General features: G+C 44.0%; 4 protein-coding genes across 6 annotated transcripts; 1 reads left to right on the forward strand and 3 right to left on the reverse strand.

Moving 5' to 3' along the window:
• Positions 1 to 261: 261 nt before the first annotated feature.
• On the forward strand, positions 262 to 1,785 carry ppp1r3c2a (protein phosphatase 1 regulatory subunit 3C2, duplicate a). The gene is made up of 3 exons (XM_079288897.1): positions 262 to 343; positions 468 to 512; positions 622 to 1,785. The coding sequence occupies exons 2-3, from the start codon at positions 499 to 501 to the stop codon at positions 1,622 to 1,624; spliced, it is 1,017 nt and encodes a 338-aa protein (XP_079145023.1). The 5' UTR covers positions 262 to 343; positions 468 to 498; the 3' UTR covers positions 1,625 to 1,785.
• Positions 1,786 to 4,154: 2,369 nt separating this feature from the next.
• Positions 4,155 to 4,966, reverse strand: LOC306792750 (phospholipase A2-like; the record flags this gene model as incomplete). The annotated part of the gene is made up of 4 exons (XM_079290043.1): positions 4,155 to 4,273; positions 4,430 to 4,563; positions 4,665 to 4,812; positions 4,918 to 4,966. 4 exons carry the CDS (start codon positions 4,964 to 4,966, stop codon positions 4,155 to 4,157), a joined length of 450 nt encoding a protein of 149 aa, XP_079146169.1.
• A 1,926-nt stretch (positions 4,967 to 6,892) lies between these two features.
• Positions 6,893 to 8,220, reverse strand: LOC306792358 (phospholipase A2-like; the record flags this gene model as incomplete). Its single annotated transcript, XM_079289429.1, is given in 4 exon segments — positions 6,893 to 7,071; positions 7,492 to 7,531; positions 7,535 to 7,574; positions 8,204 to 8,220. Coding segments are annotated over 4 exon segments (276 nt in total).
• Positions 7,507 to 17,564, reverse strand: prkab1a (protein kinase, AMP-activated, beta 1 non-catalytic subunit, a). Of its 3 annotated transcripts, XM_079289499.1 has the most exons (9): positions 17,337 to 17,564; positions 15,777 to 16,037; positions 15,502 to 15,671; positions 15,061 to 15,154; positions 14,647 to 14,691; positions 14,306 to 14,439; positions 13,969 to 14,037; positions 12,299 to 12,342; positions 7,507 to 7,574 (listed from the first exon to the last, which is right to left on the reverse strand). In XM_079289499.1, the coding sequence occupies exons 2-8, from the start codon at positions 15,924 to 15,926 to the stop codon at positions 12,333 to 12,335; spliced, it is 672 nt and encodes a 223-aa protein (XP_079145625.1). In that variant the 5' UTR covers positions 15,927 to 16,037; positions 17,337 to 17,564; the 3' UTR covers positions 7,507 to 7,574; positions 12,299 to 12,332. The 3 variants fall into 3 exon arrangements, with proteins under 3 accessions (XP_079145625.1, XP_079145624.1, XP_079145623.1); XM_079289498.1 differs by lacking the exon at positions 7,507 to 7,574 and having other exon boundaries at positions 10,666 to 12,342; XM_079289497.1 differs by lacking the exon at positions 7,507 to 7,574 and having other exon boundaries at positions 10,666 to 12,342; positions 14,577 to 14,691.
• Positions 17,565 to 18,731: the final 1,167 nt, after the last annotated feature.

Raw genomic sequence — 18,731 nt, forward strand, 5'->3', positions numbered from 1 at the left:
TCTATGATTTATCTCGTCTGATCTGCAGTGGATACAACTTCTTCTTTATCTACATGTAGAAAATGACAAAAGTTCAACCGGATCACAACGGCAGAAATTCCAAGAAAGCAAGGCTCCTAGCTCTGCCTTTCATGCAGCGGTTTGTTTGGGGGCAGGACATAAACAAAGGAGCCGCACTCCATTGGCTAAACTCTAGCAATATGTTAATGTTGTGTCAAAGAAGGTTCAACCTCATTTCAAAACCCAGCACATAAGCTCCAGAGCAAGAGAGAGCGAGAGAGAGAAGAACCACGGCCGTCTCGTCCTTTTTCCTTTGACATTGATCTGATGATGTTTCCAGCCTGTAAGTACATTCTGCTTTGGAACAGCACCTGTTTTAACATTTGTAGTGTTTGCATTGTATTTGTATTGTTGTTTAATTCAGTGAGAACTTTTACTTACTCATACATCTTCGTTTCTGCCCATAGATGGTTCATAAGGATTGTCTCCAGCCTGAAAATGAGTTGTACAAGGTGAGCTACTGTGCTTTTAACTGAAATCCTTTTACTGCAAATACACATGTGAAACATGTACTTGTGACAATAGACCTCATTGTAAACCCCGTCACGTCTTCCTCCTCAGAGTCCTCCATGCCTTTGGGAGTCACCGCCAGCAGGCCGTGAAGCCCGTCGACCTCGCCGCGTGCCTGAGCCTCAGTCGGCGTCCACCTCTCTACCAGCTGCTGTCCAAGTCCCCTCTGAAGCCCGCACCGCATCGTCATCAGCCGACCGGCCTTCACCCTCTGCACTCCTCCTCCTCTTCCCCCATCTACTCGTCCTCATCGCTGTCTTCCTCCCCCGCGCCCCCGGAGCCCCGGAGCTGCTTCCGCAGGGATGCCGGCGGCGGTCCGAGCAAGAAGCGCGTGGTCTTCGCCGACGCCGTGGGATTGGCTCTCACCGCCGTGCGGCTGTTTGTCCCCGAGCACACCGCTTCTACGCTCAGCACGAGACCCTCCCTCGCCACACTGCAAAGCCACCAGTCGACCTCAGACAAACTGCAGCGCCACAGGCTGTGGCTGGGTTTCGCCCAGCCGACACTCGCCTCTCAAGCCTCCCTCGCACGCCAGCGAGACGCGTGCGTGCAGTTGGAGAGCTGCAAGGTTTTGGAGCACTCCCTGAGTGGCAAAGTGCGCGTCAACCATGTCAGCGTCGACAAGGCCGTGTATTTGAGGGTGACCTTCGACTCCTGGCGGAGCCACCATGAGATTCCCTGCATGTTCCAGGAGCAGCAGCAGCGCTTTGGGGGTTCTGATGTGGACCTTTTTGCCTTTGACTTAAGCTTGCCAAAGAACATAGATCCAACAGAGCATGTGGAGTTCTGCGTGGCCTTCAGGCCTGGAAACGGCGCGACGCCACTCTGGGACGACAACAGGGGGCAGAATTACAGGGTGTGCGTGGAAACGGGGGGATCAAATGATCAACAAGGCAACGCCTACCGTTGTCACCCCACACTGTCACAACATCGGCCACCGTTGTGGCCTTTGCACGTGTCCCCCAGCATGCAGGATTCTGCCGATCTGCACCTACAGAGGAGTTTATCAAACAGAGTCAGAACAGACTGGAAAACTTTGTGTTCACCCAAGTGAAATGAAACCCTCTGAACAGAAGTTTGAGAACAATAATGTGACTATATTATTTAATACATATTTAAGAAAGAGTAAGGGCTTTTAGGGATGTCTGGGCTTTCTGAAACCTCCAGTGTTGGATGGTCTGAAGCGCTATCCTGCCGAAATGTGAACGATACATGCCGAATGTTGTGATTAAATCCACTTTTTTTAAGAAGCTTTTCTTTCTCTTTTCTTCTCTCTGCAGAAGGTAAATCCCAATGATTTAACACATGCCATTTTATAAAGATGTAGTTTAAAGTGTGTGTGTGTGTGTGTGTGTGTGTGTGTGTGTGTGTGTGTGTGTGTGTGTGTGTGTGTGTGTGTGTGTGTGTGTGTGTGTGTGTGTGTGTGTGTGTGTGTGTGTGTGTGTGTGTGTTGTAGAGTGACGCATGAGCCCCGATTAAGATACAGGGGGCCCCGGGGGGGGGAAAGCAAAAACACGACACCAAAACACGTATATCGGTACACAAAGAGGTGTTTTCATTGAGAACCTTTTCAACTTACAGCTGCTGACCCAATTCTTCAACTAAATCAGTGGATGTACTTTCACACGGACGTTGTTTCTCTTGGCTCACATTCCCACGGCTCACGTTCCTTTTTATGTAGGCATGTCATGCATCGGCATACCAGAGGGAATAAGTCAACAAAGTAATAGAACTCCTCGACACTCCCCTACCTGCTGCGAAAGGTGCAACACGTTGGGAATTGTTACTCCTTGCACTGTTCTTGATGGCAAGTAAGATTGGCAGCATCGGCGCCGGCATGTGCTTTGTACAATGGATAATGGTCGAGCCTGTGTTTATACACGCAAAGGGTGGAGTCCTCATGAGATGATGTGGCAGCCGAAGTGAGAGAGTGTCTCCTACCTCGTCACCTCTCTGTCTGACTTGTTTCTTTGTCCCTCACTTTCTTTTCTCATGGGCCAGTGTCCTCCCAGGGCGGCGACTGTAATGTCTGCACATGTAGCAGGTTTACCCACCTTGTACCCTGAAGTGGTTATTTATTCATGAGGTCAAGATCTCAGGAGAGACCTGAGACATTACATACCACAGCTGTTCAGTCACTCAAAGCAGTAATCACACCAATTACAACGATCCCTCAAAGTAGCATGAATAGAGGCGTTCCTGATAACTGCAACATACGCTCCAGCCATAGATCATTAAAGTCCCAAAAAGGACTGAGTTTGTTTCACAGTACTTTCAAGTATGTGGAAAAAACGGTATGTCCTGTTTCATTAAGTGGGATTTCTATCGTGAGTAATACACTGATGATTTGAATGATGTAAGATAGATGCAAGACCTGATCCTGCCTTTGTCATCATATACACATACATGGAATGTAACTTCTGCGTTTAACCCATCCCTAGCTGATTGGGAGCAGTGGGCTGTTGAGAAGCGCCCAGGGACCAGTTAGGGGTTCAGTGTCTTGCTCAGGGACACTTAGGCACAGGACTCGTAGTCAAGGATCAAACCACCGGACTTGAGCCACGGCCACCACAGGTCTTGCGTAATAAACAGACATGAGAAAGACATGCCCATACTTGCATAAGGTGTTAGGTTTGAGAAAGGCTTTCGAGCGCTCCGGTATCTATTTAGGTTCTTTGCAATTGTTGTTTCTCTCATGTTATCTTTAAGCCAGCAGCAGCCACAGCTGGCTCACTGCCAGCAGCCAGCTACCAGCTGCTGGTGCTTACACAGTGCTGATGCTGAGTGCTGGCTGCACAATAGCCTGAAGGCCGATCCAGTGGGCTGCAGCTGGGATCACAAAGAGCAAACAGCGGCGGCTAGCTGACAACAAGACACTAACGCTGCAATGGCCGGTTTTGTTTTTAATTCTGGTGCCAAGTGATCGAAAAAAGCAACCAGAAACTCACCTGCAAGCATCAGTTGTGTGTAGCAGCTGAAGAGAGGAGGTTTCATAGGAATAACCAGTGCTGCCAGCACGACAAAAGCAGCTGGAAATGAATTTCTCTTTACATATTCTTTTTTAGTTATGCGTGTTATTTTTTTCAATCTATGCTAAATTAATTACAAATGAACTACATGTGTTGTGTTCTAGATATTCGAAGTTTGAAAGTGTAAAAATATGTACTCTATTTCCGCACAATGACAATATATTAGCAAACTTTACTTCCTGACTGATATATAATAAAAAAGAAAACGCTATAAAATCCTCATTCACACACACAAGAACACAGGAGTGAAACAACAATCCAAAATATGCAGGTTTTTTAATGTATTATTCCTAAGCCAATTATTTATTTTTAAAGTCCAAAAATGACATACAATACATGAAACTTTTATAGAAAGCATATCAGGACATCGAACACGGACAACACATAAAAGTCTGTGCTGCCGTTTTCATCCTGCAAACTAGGAAAGACATAAGAAGTCTGTGCTGCCCTCTGTGGTTAAAGCAGCATGTGAGGCATTCCAGCACATGGAGGTCCCATTAATGTTAAAAATTAAAATTATTAAAAAAATGATCCGTCACTTTATCTCAGCTGTCTTTACTGACAGCGGTCGCTGGGCAGGTGCTCGTGGTCGGGGTTCCTGTGGGATCTGCTAAAACACTCTGCGGCCTTCCTGTCGCACTCACAGATGAACATCTCACACATGTTGTTGTCGTCTGAGGAAGACATAGCATAGCAGAGAAGAGAGAGAGAGAGAGAGAGAGAGCCTCTGTGACTACCAAAATGCCGACAAACATTCCTAGAAATTTAAGAAAGTGACGATAACATCTGATTATAACCCGAGGAGAGTCCCATTGTCTCGGTGTACTCACTGCCACAGGTGACCTTCTTGTTTGTCTCATCACAGCTGTAGTCGTAGAACTCGGTGTAAGGATTGTTGAGGATGGGCCAGCAGTCGGGGTGCTGCATGGCTGCACTGAAGCAAAGGTCATGCACTTGGCAGCACCTACAGGTTAAAAAAAAAAATAAGTAAAACAAGATTTTAATCAGACTGGACAAAGTAAATGATCTATTTTTGTGTATGAAGCAAAGTGAGTGGAGCAGGACCTATCCAGATCATCCACGGGTGTGCCGGAGCCTCCCATTCCGCAGTAGCAGCCGTAGTCGGCGTAGTCGAGGGCAGGCCAGCTGTTGGGCATCAGGCACAGGATCATCCTTCTGAACTGGTTCAGAGCCTTGTTGTCCAGCGAGTAGGCTGAGGCACGACAAGCAGGCACCAGTCAGAACTCCCAGTTTTACTCTCGTCGAAGACGCATCTATTCAAAGCCACCGTGCATGTGCATTGTCGAGTTCTACTCACCAACAGAGAGGCTCGCAGCCAAGAGAAGCAGAGCCCGGAGGGTATTCATCCTGGAAGTCCAGAGGGTCAAGTCAAGTAACTCTCACTCGAATATTAGGCCCCTCTTTTTATGTCAAGAGCGAGACCTTGGGAGCTGCCCCGTCAGCTGTTCCTTTTACACAGGGCTCAGACAACAAACACAAACCAGCATGTGTAAAATCAGAAAACAATTCCCACGCTCTCCAAACTCTGAGCCCAGTGTTTGAGCTTCTCTCCGGACTAGAGTGGCTCAACCTAACCACGATTGAGGGATCTAAGTGTGGGGGGGATGGTAGATATACAAACATGGTTACTAGTTGTGGTAAAGACTCATTTAAAAGGCTTTGGGTGAGGTGGGTTCTCGATTGGGTGGTTTTCTTCTGTCTGCATAGCGTTTTTGCTCTGATCATGCTTTGAATTTCAATTTGTAATTCGATGTATTTTGTTAAGCCCAAAACTCACCTCAGAGGACTCTGCAATCTGTACACATACGAAATCCACTGTCCCAGGACCCTCGCATCGGTACAAGAAAAACTCCTCAGGAAAAACTCACCCCCCCCCCCAAAAAAACATCAACAGGGAGAAATTATAAATGTATGTGATACTCAACAATGCTTTGCGCCGACATATCACGTTCCCGCCTCATGATACCAAAACATGTTCCGTACAATTATGTTGATGTTTTGTTTTAACTGCTGATTGGAACGTCTTCCGGGCTCTTTCCTGAACAGACAATTGTTTTGTCAGAACAGCTTCAATAAGCAGAATAGAATGGTTGATGAATAAAGCAGGTGTGTAATACAGTCTCCACTTGCATTCCTCTGGTTTCATGTGATTTTAATTTTCCATCTCAAATCCTTAATGTTTCTGGGTAAATATAACATGCCAGGTTGAACGGCCCATGCGCAGTCCTCTTTGTTTACCTTTTTTCTTTTAAGGCCTCCGGGCTTCCCCATGATAACCCATATGTTAAACGTCACAACGCTATGAATTGTGGGTAAGTCTCTCAAACAAAGTCTGATGTTAAAAGCTTCTGGAAACTGCACGTAATGGGCTCAGAATGTCTGCTGGAGAGCCCTCAAGAACTTGAAAATGACTGAGGGATGACCCTAAGATGACCTTTTTGCGGACTTTGCGGGAACAAAGTGGGATTGATGAATGTCTTTCATGTGGAGGTGAGCACGGTTGCCATTCAGCTGCAGCAGAGAGAGGTGTGGGGAGACGGCTCATGTGAGCAATGCCAGGTGATTTTATTGGCACAGCTGGTGCTCTGTGACTAATTACATTCTCCTATGAATGCAGCAGTGTGCTGGGCCAACGGTGTGTGAGCGTTCCTGCAAATAAAAGAAACATCGCGGGGCAACTCCACCGGCAGCACTACATTGTTATTTTCCTTGTCAAAAGTATAGCAATATTGCCATATATGAAGGGTGAAATGGTAATCAGGCAGTAGTATTTCAATGGGTTTGGTTCAACTTTCTGTAGAGGCTTTTTCATAATGATGTAATACTCTCCTGCTACTACAGAGATAAACATGAGGACAAATACAGCCTGGAAGTTCAGAGACATGGAAACTCCCAGACTCCGAGTGTTCAAAGGCACGTGTGCTGCCCGGTAGCTGTGGAGGAGGAAGTGTCAGGGTTCCCAGAACATCTGTGAATGCACAACAGCGCCCTCTGTGGTAACTTGAGTTGAGCCTATGCCCTTTAATAACAGTAAACAGCACGTGAGGCGAAATGAGAGGTCGATCAAACTCTGTTTATTGACAGGACGGCTTCGCCATTTAGAACACAACAGGACTAATTCGGCACACGGAGGGAATGGTTGATGGTTACATGTCTAATACACCAAGGATCCTCAGTAAATTCATCTGTCACTTGTGAAAAATAACAACAAAAAATGGACATATTTTTTGTGCCGAAGTGTGGACTCCTATTGCGATACAGTTGTCTGGTCTTTACCGACAGCGGTCGCTGGGCAGGTGCTCGTGCTCAGGGATCCAAGGTGTTCTGGTAAAACACTCGGCGGCCTTCCTGTCACACTCGCAGATGAACATCTCACACTCGTCGTTATTGTCTGGGGGGGGAGGTAAAGCAGAGAAAGACTCTGTGATTACCATAAGACCGACAATCATCCCTATAAATTAGAGAAACTGAGGGGTGAGCTCACAAAGAACGGGTTGCAGCCACTGATAGCACCGTGAATTACGCATCATGTTCAACCGTCAGAGATCTGTATCAGGATATAGGGATCATCAACGATCGGTAATTAGTATCGGTGGCAAAAAACGCTCTAGAAGTCATATTTATGCTGACCCGATCTGTGATCCAATCCGTGATACTATCGGAACCGTGAGTTTTATGATCCACGAGTTCTTTCTCATTATCATTTGTTTATTTCACCCCCTCAGACAATAACTCAAAGTAAAGCCATGAAATGTAAACAAAGCAAATGAACAAGTTAACACAATAAAGAGAGCGGGAGAGTCCCTTTGTCTCTGTGTACTCACTGCCACAGGTGACCTTCTTGTTAGTCTCGTCACAGCTGGAGCTGTACAGCAGTAAGGATAGTCGAGGATGGGCCAGCACTCGGAGTGCTACATGGCTGCATTGTAACACGGGTCATGCACTTGGCAGCACCTACAGGTAAAAAAAAGAATGAAAAAAGTGTCAAACACCAACTCGTCACATGCCGACGCTTGGTCGGACCACTTTCTAACACACTGGGTAAACCAGCGCACGGTCGCAGCAAACACGTGGTTAGCGTTGTGAATTCAAGCAAAAAAACGTTTGCTAGGTTTAGACAACAAAACCACTTCGCTAGGTTAAGGAGAAAGATCACGGTTGGCCTTAAAATAAATCCCGACCCCTCAGGTCGTCTGGGACCGGTCTACTTTCTGTTCCCAGAGTCAGAACTAAACATGGAGAAGCAGCGTTCAGTTGTTCTGCTCCACATATCTGGAACAAAGTCCCAGAAAGCTGCAGGTCTGCTGAGACCCTCAGCTCATTTAAATCAAGATTGAAGACTTTTCTGTTTGCTGCTGCCTTTAATTGAACCACGTTCAGTTAATATATTAATCAATTTCCTGCATTTCTGCATTTTACTACTGCATTTTATTTCTTACAGTTTTTTTAATGTTTTAATGAATGTTCTTAATTGTTTTTGAAATCTCCTTTTCTTTTGCCTTATGTTTTGATGCTTTTAATGGTTTTATGTGAAGCACTTTGAATTACCTTGTTGTTGAAATGTGCTACACAAATAAACTTGCCTTGCCTTTCCCTGCATAATGTATGAGGGGTGAAAAGTGCATCCACTGAAGTATTATGTGCAAATCCAAGCACTTGTACTATACTTGAGTATTTCCTTCTTGTGACACTTCATACTTCCACTCCACCTTAGTTCAGAGGGTAATACTGTGCTTCTTATCCCCACTGCAATTATCTGACAACTTCACGTAATCAGTTTTACTTAAAAAATATATTTTTTGCACATATGAAAACATACAAGTATACAGCTGAAACGATTAGTCAATCAATCGACTGACAAGGAATTACCTGACGAACGATTTCAGTAATCGTTATAAAATACTTTATTTTTAAGACTTTTGAACTATACAAAAATAGTTCAAATGAGCATTCACCCCAACTGTGCTTTTACATTAAGGAATGAATAATAAATCATTAACAGGGGCTATATATATATAGTACCATACTGCCCTACTAGAGAGCTGCGATCCAGTGATTCAGGGTTACTTGTGGTTCCTAGAGTCTTAAAAAGTAGGATGGGAACCAGAGCCTTCAGTTATCAAGCTCCTCTTCTGTGGAACCAGCTTCCCGTTTCAGTCCGGGGGGCAGACACACTCACCACATTTAAGAGTAGGCTTAAGACTTTCCTCTTTGATAGTGCTTATAGTTAGGGCTGGCTCTGGCTTGCCTTGGACCGGCCCATGGACAAACTGGTAGAGGCAAAAACTACAGGGGGACTTCCTACACTGAGCACCTCTCTCCTCCTCTTCTTCACCTCCGTCTGTATGCATTGATGTCCCATTAATGCTCATTACTAACTTTACTTCTTCCCCGGAGTATTTGTGCTTTCTCGCCTCACAGGATGACCACAGTTTTTTCTGGACACTGGTTCTTCAACCAGCCATGATGCTGACACCTACTACGATCTTCATTATTAACATTATTAATCCTATTACCGATACCATTAATGCACAGTACTGATTTTGTCTCTTCCCCGGAGTCCTTGTGCTTCCTCTCCTCACAGGTTTCCATGGAGCATGGTTTCATCTGGACCCTGGTCCTTCCTCCTACCATGGCCCTGCTGACTCCAACTGCTAATATCACTTTTATTATTACTCACATTACTATTTCATACTACTGATACCATTAATGCACATTATTGACCTGCTTCTTCACCAGAGTCTCTGTGCTTTCTCGCCTCACAGGTTCCTGTGTATCCGGGTTTACCTGGACCAGGTCTTGCCTCCTGTCGTGGTTGTGTCATGCATTGAATGTGCTGTAATTACAGTGAATGTGTTGTAATTCACTCTCCTGTTCTACACATGACATCATTGCACTTCTGTCCATCCTGGGAGAGGGATCCCTCCTCTATTGCTCTCCCACAGGTTTCTTCCTCTTTCCTCCCCGTTAAAGGGGTTTTTGGGGAGTTTTTCCTGTTCTGATGTGAGGGTTCCGGGTCAAGAGGATGTCAAACGTGTACATATTGTAAAGCCCTCTGAGGCTAATTTGTAATTTGTGATTCTGGGCTGTACAAAAATAAATTGAATTGAATATTCTTCTCTCCATTTTCCTGATTATGCTTTCATATGTATGCTAACGTAACATTTTCAATGCAAGACTTTTAATGGAGTACCTTTACAGTGTGGTATTAGTACCTTCACTTAAGTAAAGGATGTGAATACTTCCCCCACCACTGTAACATAGGATGTCTGTGAATGTCTCCTTTACCTTTTCTGTCCATAAATGATCATCAAGCAGGACCGCAACGTGAAATACCCCCGTGTCCAATCTAGAGATAACCATGGGACCAGATGCAGACATGTTCCGCCATATGTACAGACGCATGGAAAATCCCAGACTCCAAGAGCAACCGTGATGTGATGACTCAGAGGTCGGGGGCAAAGTCTACAAACACAAGGTGTACTATACAGAAGCTACAGAGGTGTCAGATTTCCCAGCACATCTCTGAACAGTGATGTTTCCTTCAGTTTGTTTTTATTGAAAGTAAATGAATATACTAATAATAATGGGAAAAACAATACTTTATATGTGGTACGTTTCTACTGAAAGCATTTTGCAAACTGAATGGTCTTTTAGTATTTCTCTGTCAAGCATTTCTCTTGTTAAAAAACAAGCGTAAAGTGTAATTAACCCAATTATAATGATGAACACACTTTTCATATTCTTTATAACATGACTGTTGTGAACATGTAGCGGTCCCTAATTCCTTGAGACTTGCTGTCATCTTTCTCTTTTTAACCAAATGCTGATGAGCAACGAGGGGGCGTGTCGGCCAGTAAAGCACTTCCTGGAAGGCTGCTGTCGTGCGTCCTCGTTCATGCTCAGAGATTCCTCCTCGCTCCTAAGAGCTTTGGGACGGCCGTCAATATGGCGGCGCAGACCAACTTCCGGTTCAAGCGAGGAAATGACTAAGAGACGTATGGGTTGTACCCACAGTGTGGTCAGAAATACAACAAACCGTACGTGACTTTGTAACTTGATCTTTAATACAAATATCTCAAAATTGGAAACAAATGTACACACCAGCATGGTTCAAAGGGTCAACGACATTTTTGATACTGAGATATATTTGCACGTCTAGCATTTTCGCATCAATAAATTATTAGTTGGTTGTGAGACAACAGCAGACAAACAAACGGGACGTTTACTGAGGAGATTGTCTGTAGAACGGAAATAATTAACATCACGGTCTCATCTGATAATTGCAATGATACATTGATGTAAATAGAAACCACTCGCTTTTTAACTTAAAGCACATTCCTGTCCTTCAGACGTCATGAAATACATACAGACCATCAACGGTACAAACATGAACAACTTACATCTCACATACAACAGTAGGACTCTGTCAAATGATCCTATTCTCGTTCCTTCATCGTAGTTCTTCAAGGTAACATGACATGTCTCGTACCGACCCTTATTTCAGTCCAAATATCTTCACTATTCCATTTCCTGCTTTGTCTTTTTTTCTTCCCTCAACCATCTGACACTGACGCTGCTACTAAAGACCGGCAATGTTCACTAAGCTGGCGGAAATCAACTGTCTGGTGTGACTGGAATGCATTTAAATTGTATAAAAGAAGGAAAATGGTTGTGATTCAGTGTGAAGACCAGTTCAGAAGGGTCAGCGTTATTCTGCAAGTGTACATACACTGTATGCATATTCTACATCAAAAATAAACTTTTGTTCTCATAGTCCAAAGCTAATAAAGTTTCAAAAAAAAAAATTAAATCTTGACCACAACACTGCAACTAACTAAAGAAACTTTTTGACAACAAACCACATCATAAACCAAAGTATAAAATAAAAAATATTACGACATATTCTCACGAATGATGATGTGTGTGCTTTGCAGTCATCAGTAAATATAACGAGACACGTTCTCAAGATTAACAGGCAAATGAAAACAGTGCATTCACTCCTCCATTGTACTGCTGTTGTGTTTTCAATGACACTCTGCAGCTCTCTCCTGCATCCGAGGGCTTTCTGTCACATTATCCCAGCATTTCCAGTCGGGCTGCTGGGCAATATATTGATTTTTTTTTTCAATGTCGTGATATGAGACTAGATATCGTGAAGTGTAGCTGCATGACTTTAAAGTTTGCCTCGGCTCACTTGGTCGTTATATCCACATTACTGATCTCTGATTTGATTTTTCTCCATACGGCCCAGCCCCCCACTCCTCACTCCATTTCTGTTCGTATTGACCACAGACATGCCGTAATGCCCAGCCTCCACTATTACTGCCTATCTATGTCTACGAAGCAAAGACAGTGTTGTTGACACCTACAGAGGGCAGCCGGTGAACAAATAAAAGGCAGGTTATGTAGGATTGGGGCGACTGAGCGACATTTATCATCCCGAACAGATGTGCACAATAACTGGATATACAGGGAGTGTGCAAAATATAATCTCTGAGCTATTATTAGCCATAGCTTGATCTAGGATTCTCATCCAGGACCATGAAATCACCTGCCGTCTCTACGTGTAAGAAGGAACAGGTGGAGCTGATATTTTGTACACTCAGTGTGCAGTTTTCTGAGCGGATGAAAAAGTCTACAATCAGATGGGCTTGTACAGCAACGTGGTGACGTACTTCTTCTTGTAGCGGTGTGTCGCGCTGAGCACCATCACTCCATCCTGTGACGGGAAAAAGACAACGTGGAGGAAAAATTAACTTCCAAAATAAACCAATCCAAACAATGGAACCCATGCTTACAGCTGTGACACATGTGGGCCGATGGGAACAATGTTATCAGTCATCCCCATATGTCGGCACACTGCAACAGCGTGGAGATTAGTTGGAGGGCCGCCCACTAATCTCCACGACCAGCTCTGCTCACTAATCCCCCAATCAACAGTGACACAATGTAACGTCTACCACTACTATGTTTACATAGAGACACTTGAGCCGCCGTTATACTTTCTTCAAAGATGGTCCGCTGAGATTTTTTTATACTCCCTGCGAGTTTCTCTGCCCGGCAAACCAACAGACTCGAAGTTCTCCATTGTCTCCGCCCATTTGCGGACGCATCGGCAACGCTAACCTCTCGAGATCGAGGCGGCCGCAGTTTTTGCTCTCCTCCGACTGCAAGAACCAGGGCATGATGGGAATCGCCTGGCTGTCGCCTGATCGAAGAGTTGATTGGCTCTTACTTTTTGACCAAAGTTTTTGTAGAAAATCCAGATTTGTTTGTAATTGTGATCTTTAATGCTAGATTGTTGGCTGTCTCGTGCAATGGTGGCTTAATCTAAAAACCTATCTTGTGTGGTTGATGATAATAAAGGTTATTCATAGAGCACTTATGACCAACAGCAAAGTGTTTTACAAGGCAGACATAAAATGAAAAAAGGACAGAGTACAATGCACAATCTATACTTTACAAATAAATATAATCCGAACGTGGTCTGCAAACTACAAGTAGCCTACAGTGACTTCCTGTGTATTCTGTGAAGGCTGCTGGAAACTGTCCAACTTGACCACAGTTTTCGCTGCCGCCGCCTGATCTCGTCCGCTTTCCAGGCGAACGTTGAATGTGCACGGACGGGTGGAACCCCGGAGAAGGGACATGTGCGACCTTCGCGCAGGCATAAATCAGGCTTTCTGAGAGAATCATCCGAGTCTCTGGCTTTTAATGTGAAGCTGATACAGAAGATATTGATGGAAAATGATCTACATTCAAATATGAGTCAGCTTTCAATGCTTTCTTCTTCATGGATCACTTTTAAAAAAGGTGCTATGAACGAGATCAGGGGATCTCAACATGGTGATGGCTGAGACGGAGGCTTGCAGCTAGCAGCGCAAACGGTGTTTGCCTGAGGGCTACATTAAGAGCTATGTGAGAAGGGGGAGCTTAAACTCCTGATGTGGCAATAAGATAAGCTCCACCTCTTTTAGCGTGCCGTTCTTATTGTATGGAAAAATAAACACTATTTAGAGACACTGCTGTTGGTATTTTGAACTTGACATGTACGTTTAGTTTGTTGTTCCTGTCGTCGTGATGTGAAAAAAGAAAAATGGCACGCATCTGTCCTTCAGCTCTTCTTTTTAGCAGCCTTGTTATCATCATCTGCATTCCATAGATACAATCTGCTGAGCAAGCTCGCCAACAGCTGCAGCAGCTCACAGTTTCTACTCGAAAGGCCAACAAAGCTGGTCCTTTCTCAAGTCTCACCACAGAGAACTTCTGTCACATTTCAGCAGCCACGTGGTGCTGGATAGACAGACACACAAGTGTTTGGTGTGACTCGGTCACAGATTCGTACCTTAATGGAAAGAGCGTAGAGGTGGTTGAGCATGACATGGTTGGGTTCTGGGAGTAGTGCAGGGTCACACTGGATATGAAAAGAAAGAGACAAAAGGAGACTCTTTATCTTTGCATGTGCAATATCCTAGCAGACGTTGTTTGATGTTTGACAAAAGGGTCTATGACAGGAACTTTGCTTCTCAAAAACTAGACTGTATTTCAAGTTAATACATCTCAAGGATGAAACAGAAAGTGCAAAAAAAAAAAAAAAACAAGAAGTTTATTATATCAGCAAAATCCACAATGGATATAATTGTGATTAATGAGCCTCGTTTAACTGCAACACGGCTACTTACAGAAATCCCAGTGTCTTTGTTGAGGATGACCTGCAGCAGGTGAGGTGGGAGGATGGGTGGCGACTTGATCTTCTCTTCCTGTTTAAGAACATATGCGTCCTGATGATACGGCCCGGGAGGAGAGCTGGAGAAGTCTGATGAGAGGGGGGGGGGGGGGGGGGGCATGGTACATATTCAATCACGTTTAATAATAATTCTGTACCGGTTTTGTGGCCCCACCCATCAGAGAATGCAACCGGGCAGCCATGAGGAGAGGATGTCCAGCACTCACCTGACATGTCAGAGCATTTCTGCGAGTCCACCATGAGAGCGTCGAACACCTCGAAGTCTGTTTTCCTCACCTGGATGATGTTGTTGACCGTCCCGAGCTGACTGTTCACAACCGGCTGTGAGGAAACGTGAGACTATCAAATTCAACTAAAGCGCAGAAATATAAACCAGCCAGACGCCATGTCATTTCTATAATAAATAACCGTTGTTTTAAGTTAACCAGCAGTATATAGGTGACGTATAGTTATACAAGCAAGAATTTAAACTCAATAAAGTCACTCCCTGCACAATGTGTCATGCGATAAATACATTTCCACAGAGAAACAGGACCATTCTTGTTGTGTAACTTTGTATAACAGATGCGGTCTGCCTCAGATCACGGCTTGCAGGCAGAATTAATAACAATATACACTTGCTGCGGTCATATATACTACTGGTATTACTAGAAACAAACTGCCTGTCATGATTCATAATGGCACACTGACCTCAGCTGGGTCGTGGGTCCACTGGCCGTCCACGTAGAACTTGTACTGATGCTCCCCTTCTGGCAGGTCAACAATGGCCACGAAGGTGTTCTGACTTTGACACAGATGACAAAGAGGAAACATTTGGCACACAAATTGAGTTAACACAGTACGAGAAAGCACTAACTACCAAACCTTTAAACAAAAACTAAAAGGGACGACTTAAAGCAAACCAAACCCGCCATCACGAGTAACCACACTACTTGCATGCTCTCATTGTTTTTACAAATCTGCTACTTTTGTGATGCATTCATGTATTTTGTTGTACGATAGTGTTTGCTGTTGCATTGCACATTTAAATTGAGGTGTAAACTGAGTAATTGACGAATGTGCACTGTCCCTGGTAAATTAACCAGTAACCAATATAGAATTCTAACCACACAGTTTAGGACGGCCCTTCACCTTCGTATGAGAGGAATCTTGTTGACCCAGTTGTTGAAGGATCCGGCGAGGTAGACCTCCCTGCCATCTCCAGTCCAGCGAAAGACTGTTGGTCGGTCTAGAGTTGGCGCTTTGTCATCTACTTCCAAGTCATGCTGCCAGGCGAGGAACTCCTCTTTCTCTGACGGAGCCTAAAACAACCGCCAAGTAACCGCCATTAATTCACCTCGTGCAAATATGGCCATGACCGTGTCAGAAACTCACGAACGGTCTCGGGGACGGGCGGCACAACTTACCTTCATGTCATCGCCGTGAAATATATCTGCATCGTCGGGGCTGTCCATCAGGATCTTCGGCCCCCCTCCCTCCTTGGCACCTCGGCTGTCCCTCCGCTGGGCCTTGTCCCCGTGGCCCATGGCAGCCCTCTCACTGCTTGTATTCCCCATGGCTGTGTCTTGTTGTAGGCTGGTACAAGGTCACTGTGAGGGGAAAAAGAAGGAAAAAAAAGCCAGCCAGCAGCTCAGAAAAGACTGAGCTGAGAAGACTTTTTTTTTTTTCTTTAAAAACAAAAAAAGAAAAGGGTCATTGATCAATAGCTGCTACTGGAGTGCTGGCGACACAAGTTGCTGTTTGAGACCTCATCACTCAAATGACAAAGACCAAAAAAAAAAAAAGAAAAAGAAAAGTACCCCGTAGGCGCCAACGCTCTTATCTGGAATGATTTACTCTGTGCTTCAGCAGGAGAAGTTAACTCAAACGTGCAGCAAATCACAAGCAGCAGTGGGTCGGAGCCATGGAGGACTTGACAGGCTTATGATTTGCTCCACTTCAGAGAGAGACACGGCTCTCTTTACAGCACCACATCATCTGACAGCTGGGTTAACAATATGGCTTCATAAACATGTTCATAAAACAATCCCTGCAACTGGGAACTGAATAGCCGTGGACAAGTAATATTTCAATGCACCACCTGGAGGCCAAAATGATCCTCGCATAAAATGTATTCCAGCATGAAACCTTTTCTTTAGAAAGGGGCCAATGTTTTGTTGGATACTCTATTGACTACCGGTCACATTTTTCACATCATTATTACTACATTTTCGACTCAATAAGCAACTTGCACTGCCGGTTGAATAAGTAAGCAATGGTAACATAACCTTGACCAAAATAAAAAGGGGGCTGATATGACATTTACAGCAATGGATCACCTATTCTCAGGATGTTTCAAATCCAGTTCCACGGGAATTAATACATGAACTCAGTTTAAGGTGACAGAACAATATTGTAAGTATTTAATGTCTGAAGGCTGGTGATTGATTGCACAAATCGGGTTTTTCTGGTTAAATACAAACAAAATATATAATTGATAATTTCCTGTCAGTGTCTGGTCATAACAAAAAGTATCAAGTTTACTGCGAGATTTTACATTGTAATAATAACTTGGGTAGCTACGAATATAAGTCGATATTCCTGAGTTTTGCTTTTACTGCATTAGGTTGATGAGAGTTTGAGTTATTTTCCACTGCGTGACAGTATCACGATTGTGAGTAAAGTCACGTTTTAAGCACTCATCTGTAAATATTAGTTAGTGTGATGACATTAAAAGGAATTGTGCAGCTCATAAATAACTGTTATAAGCACAACAGCAGTGCTTCAGATGACTTCATGTCAAGTTGACTCACGTTAAGTGCAAACACGTTGACATTAGCCACCGGGCTAACGTTACGTTAGCTCATGTTTAAACCTGACATGCAAGAAAATAAGCGCCATTACTATCTCTTGTAGAGTTCTAGTGGGAACCGGGTAGGTAACGTTTGAGCAAATAGTAGCCGAGTAGCAATAAGAGGTAACCTCACCGTCACGGTTTACTGAAGCTAACAGTAGTTAGCAGCTAGCCTCAGTGTGCTGCGTAGCCGGTTGGACGTCCTCAGAACTCATATTGTGCTACATAGAAGTGATGGCGGTTCAAACACTGAACGCACGGAGTATAGATGCAGACATTGGTGTTGCTTTTTACCTGACAAGCGTTTGCCGTTGTCGGCGTCCGTGTTAGCTCATCTGACCCATTTCTTAAGGGAAGAAAACAAAACATTTGGTCATGCTAAAGAAACCCGCCCCCTCGGTTCGCGCACGCGCAGAATATCAGACATTAAAATAGGGTACACTTGATTGAAAACTACCGAATAATCACTCAAAATGGCATAATATTCCCCCACATGCACGTATTGTTGTTGAAACCTGTATGTGTCAGTGTTAGTATTTTGTCATCATAATACTATTTTAATTAAAGGCCACAGACCAGTGTGATGTAATTGTATCTTTTCAACACTAGATGGAAGCGTGAGCTTTATGAAAATACTGATCTGTCTGCATGTAGTGAGCTGATAAAAGGGTGAGCCTTACTTTCTAATGGTTTTTTTCTGTAAAAACTGATGTACTGATGTGGATATCGATGTGGATATCGTATAAAATGCAACTACTAGAAATAGTGTATATTTTAATTAATCAGGTGACCTGTGCAACACCAAAAATGGGAACAACAAAGACGGACAAAAAATGAGTCAGGAAAATTGTCAATGCAGGTAGATATTTTTTCGGGGCATAGGCCATCAGAATATATTGGCATAGCAAGATAAAGACATTGACTGCGGCTGTAGCTACATTAGGTATTACGTAGACCTATATGTAGCATATTACAACGTGCATCATTCGTAATGAGAAAAGATAATTTCATATTAAGATCTGCAGTTCTTAATGTCATGCCACTGACTTATGATGGCGACAGTACCTTCAGCTGAATCTAGGCTACGGATTTAAAAAAAAAGAAAAGAAAACACAACAGCTTTGTGCAGTTCTTGACATTTACCGTCAGATGGTTCTTGGATGAATCACGTGCAGTATGGGAGTGCGACTCTCCATTCACACAAAAGGTCTTCAAGTGACCTTTGAACTATGATGGTCCAGCTGTAACAATGCCTAACAAACGTCACACAGCTGCTGTAGTCACAATTGCCCTGAGCAGTGTTGTTGTGCCACAATGTGCCAAAATGGCCCCTGTTTGTCAATGTTCTTATTTCGTATCATTTTGCATTTTTTGGTTCATTTGTTAGGGGCTTACCTAACACATGCAATACAAGCTGACCATTTTAAACAGTAGCTGTTGTTGTATGTCCTCTTTGCTTTTTTTGGGGGGGGGGGGGGGGGGGGTCATAGCCAAGCACCTTCTCCCACAGTATTTAATTTTTGCAGCA

Source organism: Melanostigma gelatinosum (assembly GCF_949748355.1).
Source record: "Melanostigma gelatinosum genome assembly, chromosome: 18".
Taxonomy (NCBI): domain Eukaryota; kingdom Metazoa; phylum Chordata; class Actinopteri; order Perciformes; family Zoarcidae; genus Melanostigma; species Melanostigma gelatinosum.

What these genes read in the sequence shown, in the direction of transcription:
- prkab1a (XM_079289497.1), bottom strand. Translation starts at nt 15,926, where the DNA reads ATGGGGAATACAAGCAGTGAGAGGGCTGCCATGGGCCACGGGGACAAG. An exon ending in GGACCCACGACCCAGCTGAG is followed by an intron (nt 14,692 to 15,060) that starts GTCAGTGTGCCA and finishes GTTTCCTCACAG; the next exon opens with CCGGTTGTGAACAGTCAGCT. An exon ending in ACAAAGACACTGGGATTTCT is followed by an intron (nt 14,038 to 14,305) that starts GTAAGTAGCCGT and finishes TTTCATATCCAG; the next exon opens with TGTGACCCTGCACTACTCCC.